This window comes from Phoenix dactylifera, chromosome 17 (genome assembly GCF_051530095.1).
Source record: "Phoenix dactylifera cultivar Ajwa chromosome 17, Ajwa_hap1_PhDact_Kaust_v1.1, whole genome shotgun sequence".
NCBI lineage: Eukaryota > Viridiplantae > Streptophyta > Magnoliopsida > Arecales > Arecaceae > Phoenix > Phoenix dactylifera.
This window is the reverse complement of record NC_143206.1, coordinates 15,919,445-15,935,464: the sequence shown is the minus strand read 5'-3', so window position 1 is coordinate 15,935,464 and position 16,020 is coordinate 15,919,445. Positions and strand designations below refer to the sequence as shown.

The window sequence follows — 16,020 nt, the reverse complement described above, 5'->3', positions numbered from 1 at the left end:
TATAATTGGGATGCTACCATCTTTCATTTATCTAAATTATATTTATAAAAGTAAACACATAATATGTTTATGTATTATATCTAAAATCAATAAAATTTTTTTTGGTTTGTATAAGAGCATTGTAGCATTATCACCATCACTAGTTATAAACCATGAGCCACACTCTTATATCATTAGGTTTGCTTGCTAATTGATGAATCATTGATAAAATATTAACTTGGAGCAAATAGAAAGGGGACTTTGGTTTTCTTCTCAATATACAAAATATTAACCTATCTATACTTGTCAGTCTCAGAAGGCAAGGAAAGCAAGTAACAAATTTTGTATCCATCGTCCTATCATGCACTTTATCCATGTTAAAACTTGCACATGAGACTATTTCATATATAAAAGCTGAAAAAAACAAAGAAAAATTCTTTCGCAACGTATGTTTATATCTTTTGTTGCTAATAGAGAATCCTTTGCGGATTGACCTAATCCAATTTGGGACCATATCCCATAACTGTATCTCTTATTCATTTAAGAGCATTGACCGGAGGTGACGCTGATCAAATCAAGCCCATTGTTTGGTTTTCAATTGAGCAGACATAATTTATCATGGAAGATGGAAGAAAGGGGACCAATCCATTATCCACCAACCAGGAGAATTATTATAAATATTGTCTTCTTTCTAGGTAAGCTTATAGGCATGATTGGCCTTTAGTTTATGATTAGAATTTTTGGTGGTATGACAATCTTCTCTTGTTTGACTGACTATTAGCTTTGAAATGACCTACAATCAAAAATATGCTCCTCTATATTGTTTCCGCTAATAAAGTGTCACTCTTGTAGCACAAAAAATATTACATAATAGCAATTCTAGTTCTAGTCAATGCAAGAAACTCATGCAATAAATTTTTAACATACCTTTTGTCCTCAACTTCATGCAAATTTCTTCTTATACATGTTATGATTGGTTCAAGAAATTTATTTGACTAATATTACTAATTTGAGCCATGTATTGTATCAATTTTTATGTATTATATCAAGGCTCTCAAGTCACATCATAATAGAATACACAAAACAGACATCTCCTACAATTTCATATCAATTAATAGTTCCAAGTCTACTCGTATATATAGCCTTCCAGCGAGCTACTTCTGTCAGAAAATTTGTTGTTGATGGGGAGTTTGGTTATGGTTCTCTTTTTTTTTTTGTGTGGATGCGCATAGAGTGCGCCCCATGTGTGTGTGTGGCTAAGGCTAGTTCTACTTTAATTTTGTAACTTTATCTAAATCATGCTTTCTCTAAATTCTAATAGGTTCGATACAGTTAAAATATTTATACACATGTGTGTATGTATGTATATATGTATATATATATATATATGTATGTATGTATAAAGAATTTTTTATTTATATATCTTGATAAATATTGAAGATTACGGGCACATCCTTGTAAATTTACTATCGATATTATATTCTCACAAATTATATATATATATATATATATATATATATATATATATCTTTAAAAATTATTATCTTTACATAAAATATTTTTTAAAAAAATTAATTTAAGAAATTGATATACTTAAGAATATTTTAAATAAGAATATATCAAAACAAATAATGAATATTTAATATAATTAAGTAAAAGTAGGTGAGGGGATGAGGTTATTGAGATAACCAAAAAGATTAATTTAAACAAGGCTTCATTGAATTGAAAAAGATATTTAGGGTAAGGGTGTGTAGCTTGATTTTGGGTAAGGTTGGATCGATGTTGAGTTGAGCTAGGTCGGAAAATATAAAACTAGAATCTAACTTAATTTTAAATATGGTTCAATTTCGACCCTAACTCAATCCGCGAGTCTTTCAAAAATAGATCAATCAAGTCTAATCCATTTGGGATTGGATCAGATCACAGATTGATATAATCCATTTATTATCCTAACTTATAAAAACAAGGATCAAAGAGAAAATAGGTTTAGAAATGAAATAAATTAATTAGAATAAATGGATAAATTTACACATTGTCTTTTTCATTTGAGGATAAATTATTTTATTCTCCATTGTGGATCAATTAATTTAATAAATTTTTGCCTGAAAAAAAAATCAAATGATTTTTACTCTCCCCCGTCTCCCATAATAACATAAAAAAATTCATTTTGGCACCCGGTCGCTTTGTATCGTGTGACCAAAACTCCCTCGCTCTCATCCGACCACCATCAAAAGTCCAATCTCCTGGCGGACCGGGCGCTCCCTCGGCAGCTGCGGAATCTCTCTTCGTCCTCATGGCTCTCGCCTTGTGCTCTTCTCTCCCCTTCTCTACCGCCACCTCTTCGCCGCCCTCCCTTTCCCTCCCTCTCCGAGCCTCGCCGACGGGTTCCTCCCTAATTACGATCCCTTCTCCCCAACGGATGCGAGGCCGTTCTCTCCGCGCCCGCCCGTCTCTCCGGCCGAAGGCCACGGTCGCTGTCGACTCCCCCGCCGCCGGCCCCGACGTTCCCCGTAGCGGTCCGCCTAGGGTTTTGCTGGAGGTGAAAGATCTCAGGGCCGTGATCGCGGAGTCGGGGCAGGAGATCCTTCGTGGTGTCAATCTTACCATCTACGAGGGCGAGGTGGCTCCCCGTGCCTCCCTTTCTCTAGTTCGTTTCTAGTAATATATCTTCTGCAAAAAAATTTAATCCTTGGTTTCGGTTGAATAGGTTCACGCGATTATGGGAAAGAATGGGTCCGGGAAGAGCACATTCGCAAAGGTGATTCTTTTATATTCTTTTTTTTCTTATAATTTTAATTTCGCTCAACCTTGATGAATGTCGAGACAACCAGTGGTGCTAATACAATGGCTGAAGTTGATATATTTGGATTATAGAAGAACGGATTACTAATCAAAACTGGAATTTTGTTATTCTAATTAGTTATTATGCATGTAGAGCGAATTAGAAAGAGAAGAGGAAAAATGGAATAGCATAGGCTTCCACCATGTATTATTGGGCTGCGCTGAATAGTGCATGAGGCTCCATGATGCTGGTATGCTTATTTTTACTAATATCGGGCTTAAGTTAGCATTTACAAAGCGAACATTGATGGTTAGGATGAACCTATAGTAACACAGTTACTACATGGTTTGAACTTAAATTTGTTGCTGGACACTTGAATAAATTATTGCTGCCATCTTTAGTGTAGTTACTAAAGTTGATGTTAACACTGAGTTTTCACACCGAGACAATGAGGTGCACCTAATGCAGAACTCTTGGAGGAGAGCCAATCAGCTAAAGATATTAAAATAATGAACCTAATGTAAATTCTTGTCATAACTTAGTAAGAATTCCTCTCCTATAAATTGTTGCTTGTGATCCTACTAATGTACATTTGGCATTTTCAGCTATTTTGTACAACCAGAAGTGAATCTGCTTGTCTAGTCTGCAACCATGTTTCTGCATAGCTTCAAAATCTATTCATCAAATCTTAGGCGAATTATATGGCATTGGCTTTATGAATTCCTCATCATCCTTCCTTTGTATTAAGATTACACCATCCACCCTGTCATCTTGGGTTTCCTTCTGTTGATACATATGTGGTTCTTGACAAGGCTCATTAGATTCTTGATGCGTGTGCTCTTTCTTATATAGTTGGTTTCCATCTATTAGCTATAACTTGTGCAACTCCTGCACTTAACATATTCCTAACCTTATTCATCCTTGTTTTATCACACATCAAACTCTGCTCTTCCCTCTCTCTCTCTCTCTCTCTCTCTCTCTCTCTCTCGCCCCCTCCCTCCCCCCTCCTTGCTGTGTGTTCCCTAATCTTGATCTTTGTTCCGTCATTCTCTCTCATATCTCTATAGCATAGCTACTCTAATTTAATTTCATAATAATTGATGTAATATTGTGGGTCAGGGACATCTTCATAATGCTAATACTGTGATACTTATCTAATCATCTGATGTTTTTCTCTATTCTCAAGGTCATGTTAAAAAGGCTAGTTAACCAAATCAAATAGTCTCACTCCAAACCTTAAAGTATGGCTCAGATGCATCACATTAGAAATGATCTTTGAGCACTTAAAGAGTAGTCTTGTTTGATGAGACAATTGGACTTATTGACGTGATCTCGTTTCTTCTTGACTTCAAATTTTTCATTTTTATTGCTTTACAGATTTTTGAGGATGGTCTTATGTATACAGGTTCTCGTTGGTCATCCAGATTATGAGGTAATTGGAGGAAGTGTTATCTTTAAAGGAGAGAACTTGCTAGAGATGGAGCCAGAGGTAAGGTCTCATGCTGGGCTTTTCATGAGTTTCCAGACCCCTGTTGAGATACCAGGCGTAAGCAACTTTGACTTTCTGAACATGGCATATAATGCTCGAAGAAAAAGGCAAGGGCTACCTGGACTACCTCCTCTAGAGGTTTGGATTCTTTTGCATTATTGTTTGGTTCCAGTAGCTATGACTATCTTGCTCTTATTGTAGTGATTTATATTTCTTTCTTATTTTGAAACATATGAACCTGAAATATTGTAACAAGCACTGCTTTGGAGTCATCTTTGGCATACCATGACTGTCCTATATGGAAATTGTGCCTCTGTATTTATCAGAGTTGATAGTTATTTTTGCTTGAATGAATGCAGGAAAATGAATGACTCTACTACACAATTTATCTCAATCTAAAATTTATTTTGTAGTGACAACAAAGCATTCTTCCTTGATGCCATGCTCTGCATGGGCTGGCTTCTGATCTCTGTTTAACCATAAAGTAAGAATTATTACCGTGCCTGTTGAGCAGATTTTCTTTTTCTTTTTCTTTTTAAATTTTCTGCTCAAAGTATTTGCATACCATCTTTTTACTAGGCGCGTCAAGGTAAGTGTTTGCTTTACCTGGATTCAGTCATGCTTTACAAGTTTGAGAATGACTGGCAAAAATATTAATACATATAGAAAAGGAATTAGTGTGTTATTTGCCTTGAAAGCTGAAGATACTGGTTCTTTGATACTAAACATTATTATGACCGTCATAATTCTGATGTTATCAATGAAGATGCTGTGCATCAGTGATTCCTACCTGTCATTGTCCTGTATAATAGAAGATTGCTAGCTAATGCTTGACTATGTGTAAAACTTCCATGTATCCTTCCATTTTCTGCTTCCTTAGCTATATAAGTGAAGGGAAGAATTTGTATCTATGAATTTTATATTGTTATTGTCTTTTGTTTGCTTCTTCTTCTTTTTTTGAATGTGGATGTTTTAATTTCTAGTTGTCGCATTTTTACAGTTCTATAGTTATGTGTCTCCCAAGGCTGCTGCTGTTAATATGGATCTAAGGTTTCTGGACAGAAATGTGAATGAAGGGTTTAGCGGTGGTGAAAAGAAACGCAATGAAATTTTGCAACTTGCGGTATGGAATCTGATCTTTGCATTAAGCAACAAAACTGAGTTATTTAACCCACAAAAAAATCATAACAATTTTTGTCTTTGACTTCTGATGATTTTTCATGATGGGGGCATCTTTTTCTTACAATGTGCACGATTACATTCTGAGGAATTGTTTTAGTATAAATCAGGTTCACTTTAACTTCAAAATCTCACTTTCCCCTTTTTCTTAGATCTCATAATATTTTTTGCATCTTTTCTCAGCAAATACCTTTATCTATTCTCATATGATCATAGAAGACTTGTTCATCATTATATAACTTAGTAACACAATTTGGCTGATTCCACTTTAATAATTTCTTGAATAATTCTTTCATAAATACCATTTGATATGCTCCTTATGGTAAAATTATGATAATCAAATATGTAACTTGATAAATAGGCTAAAGCTGTTACGAGGAAATAAATTACACCCTTTTTGATGAGAAGGAAATAAAATGTCATTTGGCTATATTACTATTACATGTTTTGGAGGAAGCGTATATAGAGAGACCTGATAGCTTTCATTGGTTTGCAAAGAGTTTCCACTACCAATCATTGATGTGCAACATAACGATGACTTCAATTTCAATGTTCCTCCATAAACCAATTTTTTTTCCAATTTTATGAAACACTTAAATTATTAGAATATAACCATCTTAATCTAATTGTAAACTAGATGATTTAACTTTGATTTATGAAATAGACATTGGGGAAAAATATGGTGTATAAAGTTTAAGTACAATTTCAACATTTTTGTTATTTGAAGAGATGGAAAGAAGACTCACTGTGCATATCTAATATTATGGACTCGTGCCAAACTCCAACTACTTTACAGTCACAATAGCTTCAAGTTACTTTAGCTTGATGATTTGAATTGCATCAGCTTGTACTGAAGTTCCCAATCTTGTGGAGTTATGATAATCCTGAGAAGAGTGTAATTGTAGCCTGAGATTTACCAACCCAGTAGTTTTTAGAAATCTCGGTGATCATTTTTCACACATCCAGTAAGTAGATTTGAGTAAGCTCCCACACTGCATTCATATTCTTGGATATCTTGGTCCATAATGAGAAGTAATTTCTCTTAATTGATTTTCTAGAGTTGCAAGTGGGTACCGTAGGGAAGATGACAAGGGCACTTGGTGGGGCCACCTTTGTGCCCCACAATGGAGGCATCTGATTTTGCTTCTACTTCCAACCATGGCAGTGTTCTTTAAAATGACTCAACGCATCATGGTAAACAAACTTCAGAAGAGCTGAAAATGGAAGGAATCTGGGAATCAGAAGTTGGGCAAGGTTATGGTTTATGGATATATTATACACATTCTCTTTACAGACTATACAAGACTCCATATTTCAGTCAATACTCTTATAAGTGAAAACTCTATTGGCAAAAATTGTGATCATTTTTTTGCTTATGTTTTCATAATTATATCGTTTAAGTCTTGATACTTACCTCATTTATGCTATAATATATTCAGCATCATGTTGGCTTCCTGTGTTTTCAGGTTCTTGAGGCAGATTTAGCAATTTTAGACGAGATTGATTCAGGGTTAGATGTTGATGCACTTCAAGATGTAGCAAAAGCAGTTAATGGGCTTTTAACACCCTATAATTCAGTTTTGATGATCACACATTATCTACGCCTTTTGGATTGTATCAATCCCAGCCATGTCCATATCATGGTAAGAGACATAGATTTAGAATCAGAGAATAGCATGAATGGTTAATTGCTTATTTTTTTTACTGACTATTATTCTGTCAAATTTGTCATACCACTTTCGTGTTTTTTTTTTTTTTTTTATGTAACCTGTTCGTGCTTTTTTTATACTGCTGCTACCTTTCAAAGAATGGGACTTTTAGGCTGTTTATCAAGAAAATGTTTACTTGCCATCAAGATGGTATATTCCACTTTGAATCCTATTCCTGGCATGCAGAATATACTAATTTGTTCCAGGACTTCCTGGCTATTGTGGTGTCTTAACCTGAGTTGCAAATTCTGAAAAATGTTGTATTGTCTTGCAAGTATTAGTCTATGTGTTTAGGCCTCCTATTTGCAGTATCTGAAGAATGTTTTGAGAGTTGACTAGTTAAACAAGGGCTTCAACCACTTAAGTAAACTGAACTGCAAATGCTATCTGCAAATGATAGCATATGCATCTAGACTTTTTTTTTTTCATTCTTCTGGTATTCTTGGGTAGTCCAATGTTCAGGTCCTGTACCCTCCTACATTATCCTGTCTATAAATCTTTTGCTTCTTTTCCCCCTAGTCCAGTATTCACTGTCCTGACAAACAAAGCCCCATAGCATGTGAATTGGGTCCATTTGAAATTCATTTAATAGTTGTGTGGTCTTGATCAAACAGTTGATGGTAAATTGTAGTTGCTGCATCTATGTTATTTTCTGCATTAGTTTATGGTTATATTACTATAACACAAAGCCTTTTTCTTCACCTGGATATGTTCAGGAGGAAGGCTCAATTGTAAAGACTGGTGATGTTTCACTGGCAAAACAGCTTGAGAAGGAGGGCTACAAAGCATTTTCTGTTTTGTGATTGTGAAGTTAGTATCCAAATTGACCTAGCTTATTCGTTTTCTGCCTTTTCCTGATTAAGAATTGTAATTGTTTGTTCGACTACATGCATAAAGTGATCATCTCATTTGGGTACATGATTTCAACAGATAACGTGACCATACATATTGTTGCCAGATATCACAAACCATATGTATAATGTATTTGATGCATCAGTGGAAAGACATGTTATCTGATGTAGTGTTTAATAATTTATCATTACTCTCCATCCTTTTGAAAAATTTGATAAATTGTTGGCATCAAAATGAATTGGATGACTACATTGTGATCCACGATCGACACGATCGAATAACAGGAATAATGCATTCGTAAGTCATTCTGTTTTCCTGAGGTATTGCAGGCAGATTTCTCCAAGTCCATATTCTCTGTAGTGTTTGGAACTTTTGGATATCAAACGGCAATCAGTAGCTACCAACTGTTGCAAACTAGTGATAATTGACCCTTAACAATTTAGCCAGCTAAAGCAACCACTTATATGACTAGTCTTGTTTAGTACCCATCAATAGTTTACCATGTGTTTGCCAAGTGTTGACACCATGCAAGAGCACCAAGCATGATGCACTCGCTATCTCCTTCAATCTCTTCTCTCCTTCAATTGTTGATTGTTGATTGTTGATTGACTGGGGCAGAATATGAAGACCATCTTTCCTTTTTCAAGTTCATATATCGGAGCACAGAGAAAAAAATCCTTAAATTTCATATTCCTGTAATCAGTATTTTTTTATTCAAAGTCTCTCTTTTTTTTCCTTCTTTCGCTGCCCTGCTGGTGCTGCCCCTGAGTAAATTAATAGGCATCACTGTTCTGTTGGTTTACTTTTCATTCTCTTGCATTTTGGTGAGCGAATCAGCAATGTTTATTGTAATTTAGGTAAAGATTGCTCCACTCATGATATTAAATAAAGGACAAACCACAATGGTGACTGTAATTTAACTAATGGTCACAATCCACAATGGTGACTATAATTGTAGTTTTAAGGCATTTTTTGTTAAAAAAAAGGATTTTAGGGCACCTACAGTACATTTTTGAACAAAAATAATGACCTAACAGTGGTTATTTGTAGGCTGTTATGTATATGCTATTTTGATTGTAACAGTGCAATGTTTGTTAAATATTTTGATTTGATTGTTGCAATGGCTTGAACATAAAGATCTTAGTAGTTTTTTTTATTTAGTTTTCTAATATTCGATATTTATCTACCTTGTCATTTTTTATATACAAAGTAAATTTAATAAATGTAAAATGCTGTAATGTTCATCATGAATCAGCAATCAAAGGATATTAAAAAGTTAAGTTTGTGCAACGTTGAAATAATGATCAGTTGTTTGCAATGTTTCAAAATCATGGTTCTTGCACAGCTATAAAAACCAAAGGAAAATAAGTGAGTGCGCACTTGGACACACATTGACTGACTCAAATCTTTCTTTTACCATAGTTTTTTTGCTCTTTGTTGGCCATGTGTTCGCATCTTTCTTTTTCAAAAAAACTTGTTTACTAGATGCACACCTTCTGTTAAAACATCTATCAAACATGAGCATAATGCATTAAAACACTTCTATAATAATTTATAGAATTATAAGAATACACCTAGCATTGAATCTTCAGAAGAAAATCATAAACCATAAATAACATAAAAGGAGAAGATCAGCAATTACAAAATTACAGGGGCAGCAAAACCATATCTCTCAAATAAGGCTGAAAGGTTCCGGCAGTGGCTCGAATCGATGATCAAACACAGGGCTCTGGTTGCAATTATCTTCGATGCTGTGCAGCCAATTGAAGTTCCTGGAATCCTCTTTGAGCAGAATCGCATCATATCGGGAGCTCTCATAGATATCCAGCTCTTTCACTCTCACAGCACCAGACTCCCTCTCTGCAGAACTGACCACTGCCTCCCCATCGTCTGAGATGGCCAAATTGCTCTCACCAGAGATCATTCCATTGTGATTTCCATCCTCTCTACTGGTCAAGTCCGACATTCTTTCATCATCAGGAGGTGCTGCTTTGTCAACAGGGGGAACAGGCAGGGCTTCTGAAGTAGTTGGGCGAATGCTCTGGGGGAAGAGAGAGGCCCCCCGAATGCCCCCCATGCCTTGGCGGATGTCCTAGAATCAAATTAATTAGAAGGCTTCAGCATTAGAATGTTGATGATTTCACCAAGTATGCGTATCTAAGGAGCCTCACCATATGCCTGAGAGCCATGTCAAGTGACTTCTTGGAGATTGTCCTTCCGAATCCAGTGCTTTCTGTGGATGAAGATGGCTTGGTGGGTCTCCCGACAGCAGTCTCTGATGCAACAGACTTATGGATTTCAGGTAGCCTGACATCTTGCCCATTGCTGCATGGTCGTTCCTTTGGTGAATTGTGGGAGAGCCTGCCTCGATTCAAGCTCATGGAAGCTGCTGCCTCCAAATTCGGTTTTGCCTGAACTGTTAATGGCGCTCCTGGTCGCTGCTTGCTGGCAGAAGAAATGGGTCTTTCAGGCAGCTTCGTCCTGGGATTTGGTTGAACCTTGTGCAGGAAATCTGGGAGAGCTAGCGACTGTGCTGGAGGAACTCGAGCTCGCGGTCCCGGTGAACTAGGACGTAATCTGGGGGCAGGGTTTCTGCTATTTGTTGTCGGAATCCGACCGGCAGAAGGGCAGCGAGCCATAGCTGGAGCTGGTGCTGGCATTGGGGTGCGGCGATTCGGAGTCGACGGTCTGGAGTTCGAGGTAGTTGGAGCTGGGGCCGGGGTAGTAGGGTTGCGACGTGTTGGGGTTGATGGCCTGGAATTCGAACGAGCTGCTGAAGTGCTTGAACTAGAATCTGAACTAGTAGAACGAACATGAGGCCGGCCGGTCGGAGTAGAGGGTCTCGAATTTTGCAATTGTCTGGGTTTATCTCCAGAAGAGCTGGAAGATGTTCGAGTTTTGGAAGGGGTGGATGGACGTAATGGCACCGGACGGGAGGCTGGGGCCAGGTTTGCCTTTGTGGTGGATGCAGTGGTTGGGCGTTTGCCAGGGGTTGTGGGTCTAGAGGTGAGTGAGGCTGAGCTAGTATTGAGGTGTGATGTTCTATTGTTATTAGAGAGAAAGCTGGGGGAGTTTGTACTAAAGAGAGAAGGACGAGTGGCTGAACTACTTCTGGTTGGTCTAGTAGATTGCCCATTCTCTGATTGAGACACAGATAACTGCATGAGAAAATGGAGATGTTGAGATCCCAGTTCTTAAAGGTAGGGAGTCCTGATTTGGTTAGATAAACAAGCATACATTTTTATCATACCAAAGGAAACTTAACAAGTAGGTATCAATTAAGAATCGCAAATTGAGTATAAGCAAGTCATGTCCCATAAGAAACAAAATTGAAGTTTAAATGTAAATTATATTGCAGTAAACTAGTTGTTACAGTTATATCGCAAAATTATAGAAGTCTTCAAGGTAACAGAGGGAGTTGAAGCATACCCTTGAAGCTTTTGTGGTAGTTGAGACTGATCTGACATTGGAACTGCTCGTTGGAGCTGTTGAGGACAGTTGATGTTCGCTGGCATCTGAAGAAGAGAAGAGAGGAGTGCCAGGGGGAGTCAGAAGCCTGTTCATTGAAGTCAGATGAAACTTGTGCTTAGCTTCCAGATTCTCTATAACAAATATATCTATGTATTTATTTATAATTTTTCTCATGAATCTATGAAGTGCAGCATATAAAAAAGAAACAGTTTGAAAATTAACATTAAGTTGGTAAAAAGAAACAAATTATTGTCAATCCATACAATTACGTATAAATCCAAAAATTTCAAATCTGGATTTCCAGAGAGCAAAAAACGAGAGTTATTTAATAAGAAAGGTTTGTTTTTTTTAAAAAAAAAAATTAATTACCAATCATAATCGCTTTTGCCAATGTCAGCCGATAAGAGATCGTCTGCTCCACTCCTCGCCAACTTTGCTGGTCCCATCGATGTCTCAAGCAGTCCTGCAGCCGATCACCATCACTACCATAATTCATTATTTCATGCAGGAATATGAATAAAATGCTTGAAACATAATTCAATCTCAATCTAACATAAATGCATAATAAATCTTTGTTCCGAATGACAACATAATACTTCAAAAAGCAAAAAGAAAAAAGGAAAAATATAGAGAAAAATGCAGCTAAAAAAAAACAAAATCTTTGTCCATCAAAAACAAAGCAATCTAAAGAAAAATGCGAGCTCCAATGATCACGACCAGTTGCAGTAGAACATACCCGAATTATAGAAAATTCTGGAAGACAATGAATCTTGATAGAACAATGTAACCAAGATTTAAAGTTATAGTGGAAGACAATGATATTTTGATGACAGAGAAATTCTGGAAGACAATTTTGTCGATTCTGAGAGAACGGAGCAAGGATTCAGGAAGAGGAAAGGAAGAAAGCATGGATCCAAACCATTCTGGCTGCTGGATTCGGTGGAAGAGCTGATCAAAGAATTCCGGCGGATCCTGGCGAAGAGATCCAAGCTCTCGTCTCCGTCCCTCGACCCCCCTCCGGCGGCGAGCCCCCTCCCTCGCCGGAGATGCTGCGGTCCGCCGGCCGCATTCCTCCCGCCTGGAAGATATTCCTTCGATATCCGACTCATCATCACTCCAGCTCTCTTGCTCGCATCCTCATCATCTTTAAGACTGGAGACAGGCAGAAATTAACATAAGATAGATTTTTTTCCCCCTCTTTTGGTCAGATCTGACTGAGAGGAAGGACAGGGGCGAGGGAGAGAGCATTAAATGGAGCAGAGGAAAGTTTTGAGAGCGGCGCTCTTTTAACTGTCACTGGCTCATTGCCGTTTCTTTGTACGGTAATTTCCCGGGTTGAAACAAGGTTTCTTGTAACGGCTATTGTGACGGTCTCGACGAGTTGTCGTTAGTTTACAGCATTCCTCCGAAATCGCCCACTTCAAGTAGGCGAAGCGTTGATGCAAAAATTAACATAAAATAAATCCAATTTTTAGTCTGATATTCGACCAAGTCTCCACTTTTATTTTTTTTAAAAAAGACTATAACTTTGTTGCAGCTGTTGAATATACATTACTGGTATTTAAAAAAAGAACACACCATTTAGGTGCTATTCTGCTAAATTGGTCGTTATTATAATTAGAAGGATGGGAATCAATTAATCTTATTTTATTAAAGTATTATCTCTTTAAATCAAAATTTCTGTGTTAATTTGTTCGGCAATTTTTTATTAACAGAATGGTGATATGATCGAATAACATCATTATTTACTACTATTTTCTATTATAGCACTAATTTAAGCGATCATTTTTTATTTCAAGAGATAAGTCGAGGATTTTATCAAACAAAAGCGACCTTGGTACATGGTATGAGTAAATGATGTGTTATTAAAATCTCATGACCAAACATTTTATACTAACTACTATATAAATATATATTATGTTTTGCCAAAATAGTTTTATATAAATAAATAAGTTTTCTTTCGGTAGTGTTTATTCAGGTATAAATGTTCCAAATTCAAGTATTGGATGCCGATTTTTTTAAAAAAATACAGCTACATCCATACACAAGAGACTGTTTGTAAATATTTTTTGGCATGTAAAGAGTTTTTTTTATATAAATTATCATCTCATTTTTTTTTAAAAAAATAAAAGTTTAAGGCTGGACTGAGTAAACAACAATTTTTCTTTATAGCCATCAGACTGATCAACTCTGATGGATTGTGAACGGCGTTAGAGAACCCTACGGTTGATAGGGGTAACGTGTCATGCTTGCCTCTACCTAAAACGGAAAAAGAAAAGAGAAAAAAAAGGAAAACCTTCGTTTGGACGGTTCAGATGGCATCTTTCTTGTCCAGTTGCGTTGGGCCTAGTCTTTCGGCAAGTCACGTGCGTCCATCACTACTTTTTGGCGTCTAACTCTGGACATGTTCTCGTCGACCTTAAAGAACGTCAACGGAGTCCAGCGATCACGTGGTCCAACACATCCACACCGTAGAGATCATAATCGACGCCGCGCAGCTCGTGGATGAGCTGAACCCGTCAGTCGGTTGCCGAGTCTGTAGTGGGTCGACTGTGACTTGTCAGCCATACGATGCTCGTCGGATGGTCCCTGATCGTGACCGCCATATGGTGGTAACTTCGTCTTCGTACTGCGTGAATCTTATCCGGGTCTAACCGCATTTTTGGTTCATTTCCCCAACAGCCTTGCGCCATATCACTGTTTGTTTTTTTCTCACAAGTATACAGTTGTTGTTATTACAAATTCTCATTGTTGGGAACCCATGAGTTCACTTCACTTTTTTTTTTTTTTTTTTTTTTGGGGTTGAAGCTGTCTCGTACAAATCAGGTACAAATACATCCAAAAAAATATCAAAGAATAAAAAGTTCCAGCGTGCACCGAATAATCTCCTCTCTTCTAGCCACAGGATCTTTTCAGAATAGTTAGCCACATATGAGGCTACCGAATTTGCTGCCCCATTGGCCTCACGATACACGTGCTTTGCCTACAGTGCTATCCCACCACTGATCGTAACCTAAATATCTCTGAATAGTGGGTGGTGCTCGCCCATCTCCTTCACACCCTGCTAAATTCAACCAATAACTATAGCCGAATCGTCCTTGAGCACGACAGCATGGGCTCGCAGCTCACGCCACACGTAGCACATGCCAATCCAGGCTACTCACAGTTTCGCTCTAAAAATCGAGATGTCGAAGATTTGGAAGCCCCAACACTTTACATACTCTCTCTCTCTCTCTTCAAAAAAAGAAGAGAGAGAGAGAGAAAGGTTATCTTCATTTAATCATCTAGATGTAGACAAAATTTGAATATATATATATATATATATATATATATATATATATATATAAAAAGTTGGTAAAATAGAGTGTACTTGTTATTTATATTACTATTGCTATCATCGTCGTTACTATCATTATTTAAATGCTCGAGCATAAGAATCTAACTCCATTAGGACTTGGGAGGGTGGTTATTAATTTCATAAGACGCAGTTTACTACCCATTGCTACAGATGGATTGAGTCGTGGATTCACTCGGTGATTCTAGAAAGGTAGATTGCTTTCGAACTTATGATTCTCTCTTAAGTAAGGGGGAAGGCAACAGCCACAAAAGGTGTTAGGGACTTGGGAGACCATAAGATGGGATCGAATGCGATGTAATTGTCATGAAAAGAAGATCATAATAGATCTTGAGGAGTCATGCTCAAGTGGACAAAGCATTCAATCCTTCTTGCATAGGCCTAGGGGGATGCATCGGTGGTAACCCTATGGATCTCCGAGGATTTGGGGAAGATGCAGATATTAAACCATTTTAATAATTAAAAGAATTTTAATGAGCTTATAAAAATGAATTTCATACTTCTGTAATATTAACTTGTCTACAATACATATAAGTTGTAGAGAATAATACAAATGTATGTATACAAAGATGACAGGATATATCTCGAGAGGGTTCTGCTACAATTATTGATTGGTTATGGGGGATAGATCGATCCGGTGACGGTCATCCATTGCTTCGTGAGACTTGAAAATTGGTCGAGGGAATAGATTTCTTTCACGCAGCTCATGTATATCGGAAGGCGAACAGTGCGGCGGATTGGGTCGCATCCTTTATTGCTTGGCATGCTGGAGAGTTTATATGGATGGGTGTTGCAGATATACCCTGTCCTCTGTTTCTGCTTCTTTTTTTTTGACTTGACATGTTGTACTCACGTTAGAGTAATATAAATGCCATTTTCACAAAAAAAAAAGGGAAATAATTCATCGGCTATAGCGTATGAGACATGGATTAGCCGGTTGGCACGTAGCTCTCGTCCGTTGTAAGAGGATTTAAAACATGGATGATGGCATTTCTATCATGTAATGTAAGCTTAAAATTAGGTTTCGTTTGTTACTATGGAGTTCGATGTTGATGCTAAGGCTCATGATTAAAATGTTTGTAATTCTGCATTTAATTGATGAAAGCTAGCTGCAGCTCTCCATTCATAATTGAAAATTGAGCTGAAATGGATGCTTTTGTTCTTTATCATGTTGTTCAACAAGGACATGTTTGCACCAAGGGCT

At 37.2% G+C, this 16,020-nt stretch overlaps 2 protein-coding genes across 6 annotated transcripts; one reads left to right on the top strand and one right to left on the bottom strand.

The window, feature by feature from the left end:
* The first annotated feature begins 2,157 nt into the window (after positions 1–2,157).
* On the top strand, positions 2,158–8,177 carry LOC103722178 (ABC transporter I family member 6, chloroplastic-like). Of its 3 annotated transcripts, XM_008812638.5 has the most exons (7): positions 2,159–2,599; positions 2,687–2,737; positions 4,167–4,193; positions 4,287–4,388; positions 5,251–5,373; positions 6,896–7,072; positions 7,855–8,177. In XM_008812638.5, exons 1-7 carry the CDS (start codon positions 2,273–2,275, stop codon positions 7,939–7,941), a joined length of 894 nt encoding a protein of 297 aa, XP_008810860.3. In that variant the 5' UTR covers positions 2,159–2,272; the 3' UTR covers positions 7,942–8,177. The 3 variants fall into 3 exon arrangements, with proteins under 3 accessions (XP_088569415.2, XP_008810860.3, XP_088569416.2); XM_088713289.2 differs by having other exon boundaries at positions 2,158–2,599; positions 4,167–4,388; XM_088713290.2 differs by lacking the exon at positions 5,251–5,373 and having other exon boundaries at positions 4,167–4,388.
* A 1,340-nt stretch (positions 8,178–9,517) lies between these two features.
* LOC103722179 (uncharacterized) lies at positions 9,518–12,780 on the bottom strand. Of its 3 annotated transcripts, none has more exons than XM_008812639.5 (5): positions 12,381–12,780; positions 11,831–11,924; positions 11,420–11,546; positions 10,162–11,148; positions 9,518–10,082 (listed from the first exon to the last, which is right to left on the bottom strand). In XM_008812639.5, the coding sequence occupies exons 1-5, from the start codon at positions 12,571–12,573 to the stop codon at positions 9,663–9,665; spliced, it is 1,821 nt and encodes a 606-aa protein (XP_008810861.2). In that variant the 5' UTR covers positions 12,574–12,780; the 3' UTR covers positions 9,518–9,662. The 3 variants fall into 3 exon arrangements, with proteins under 3 accessions (XP_008810861.2, XP_008810863.2, XP_088569414.2); XM_008812641.6 differs by having other exon boundaries at positions 11,420–11,505; XM_088713288.2 differs by lacking the exon at positions 12,381–12,780 and having other exon boundaries at positions 11,420–11,505; positions 11,831–12,359.
* Positions 12,781–16,020: the final 3,240 nt, after the last annotated feature.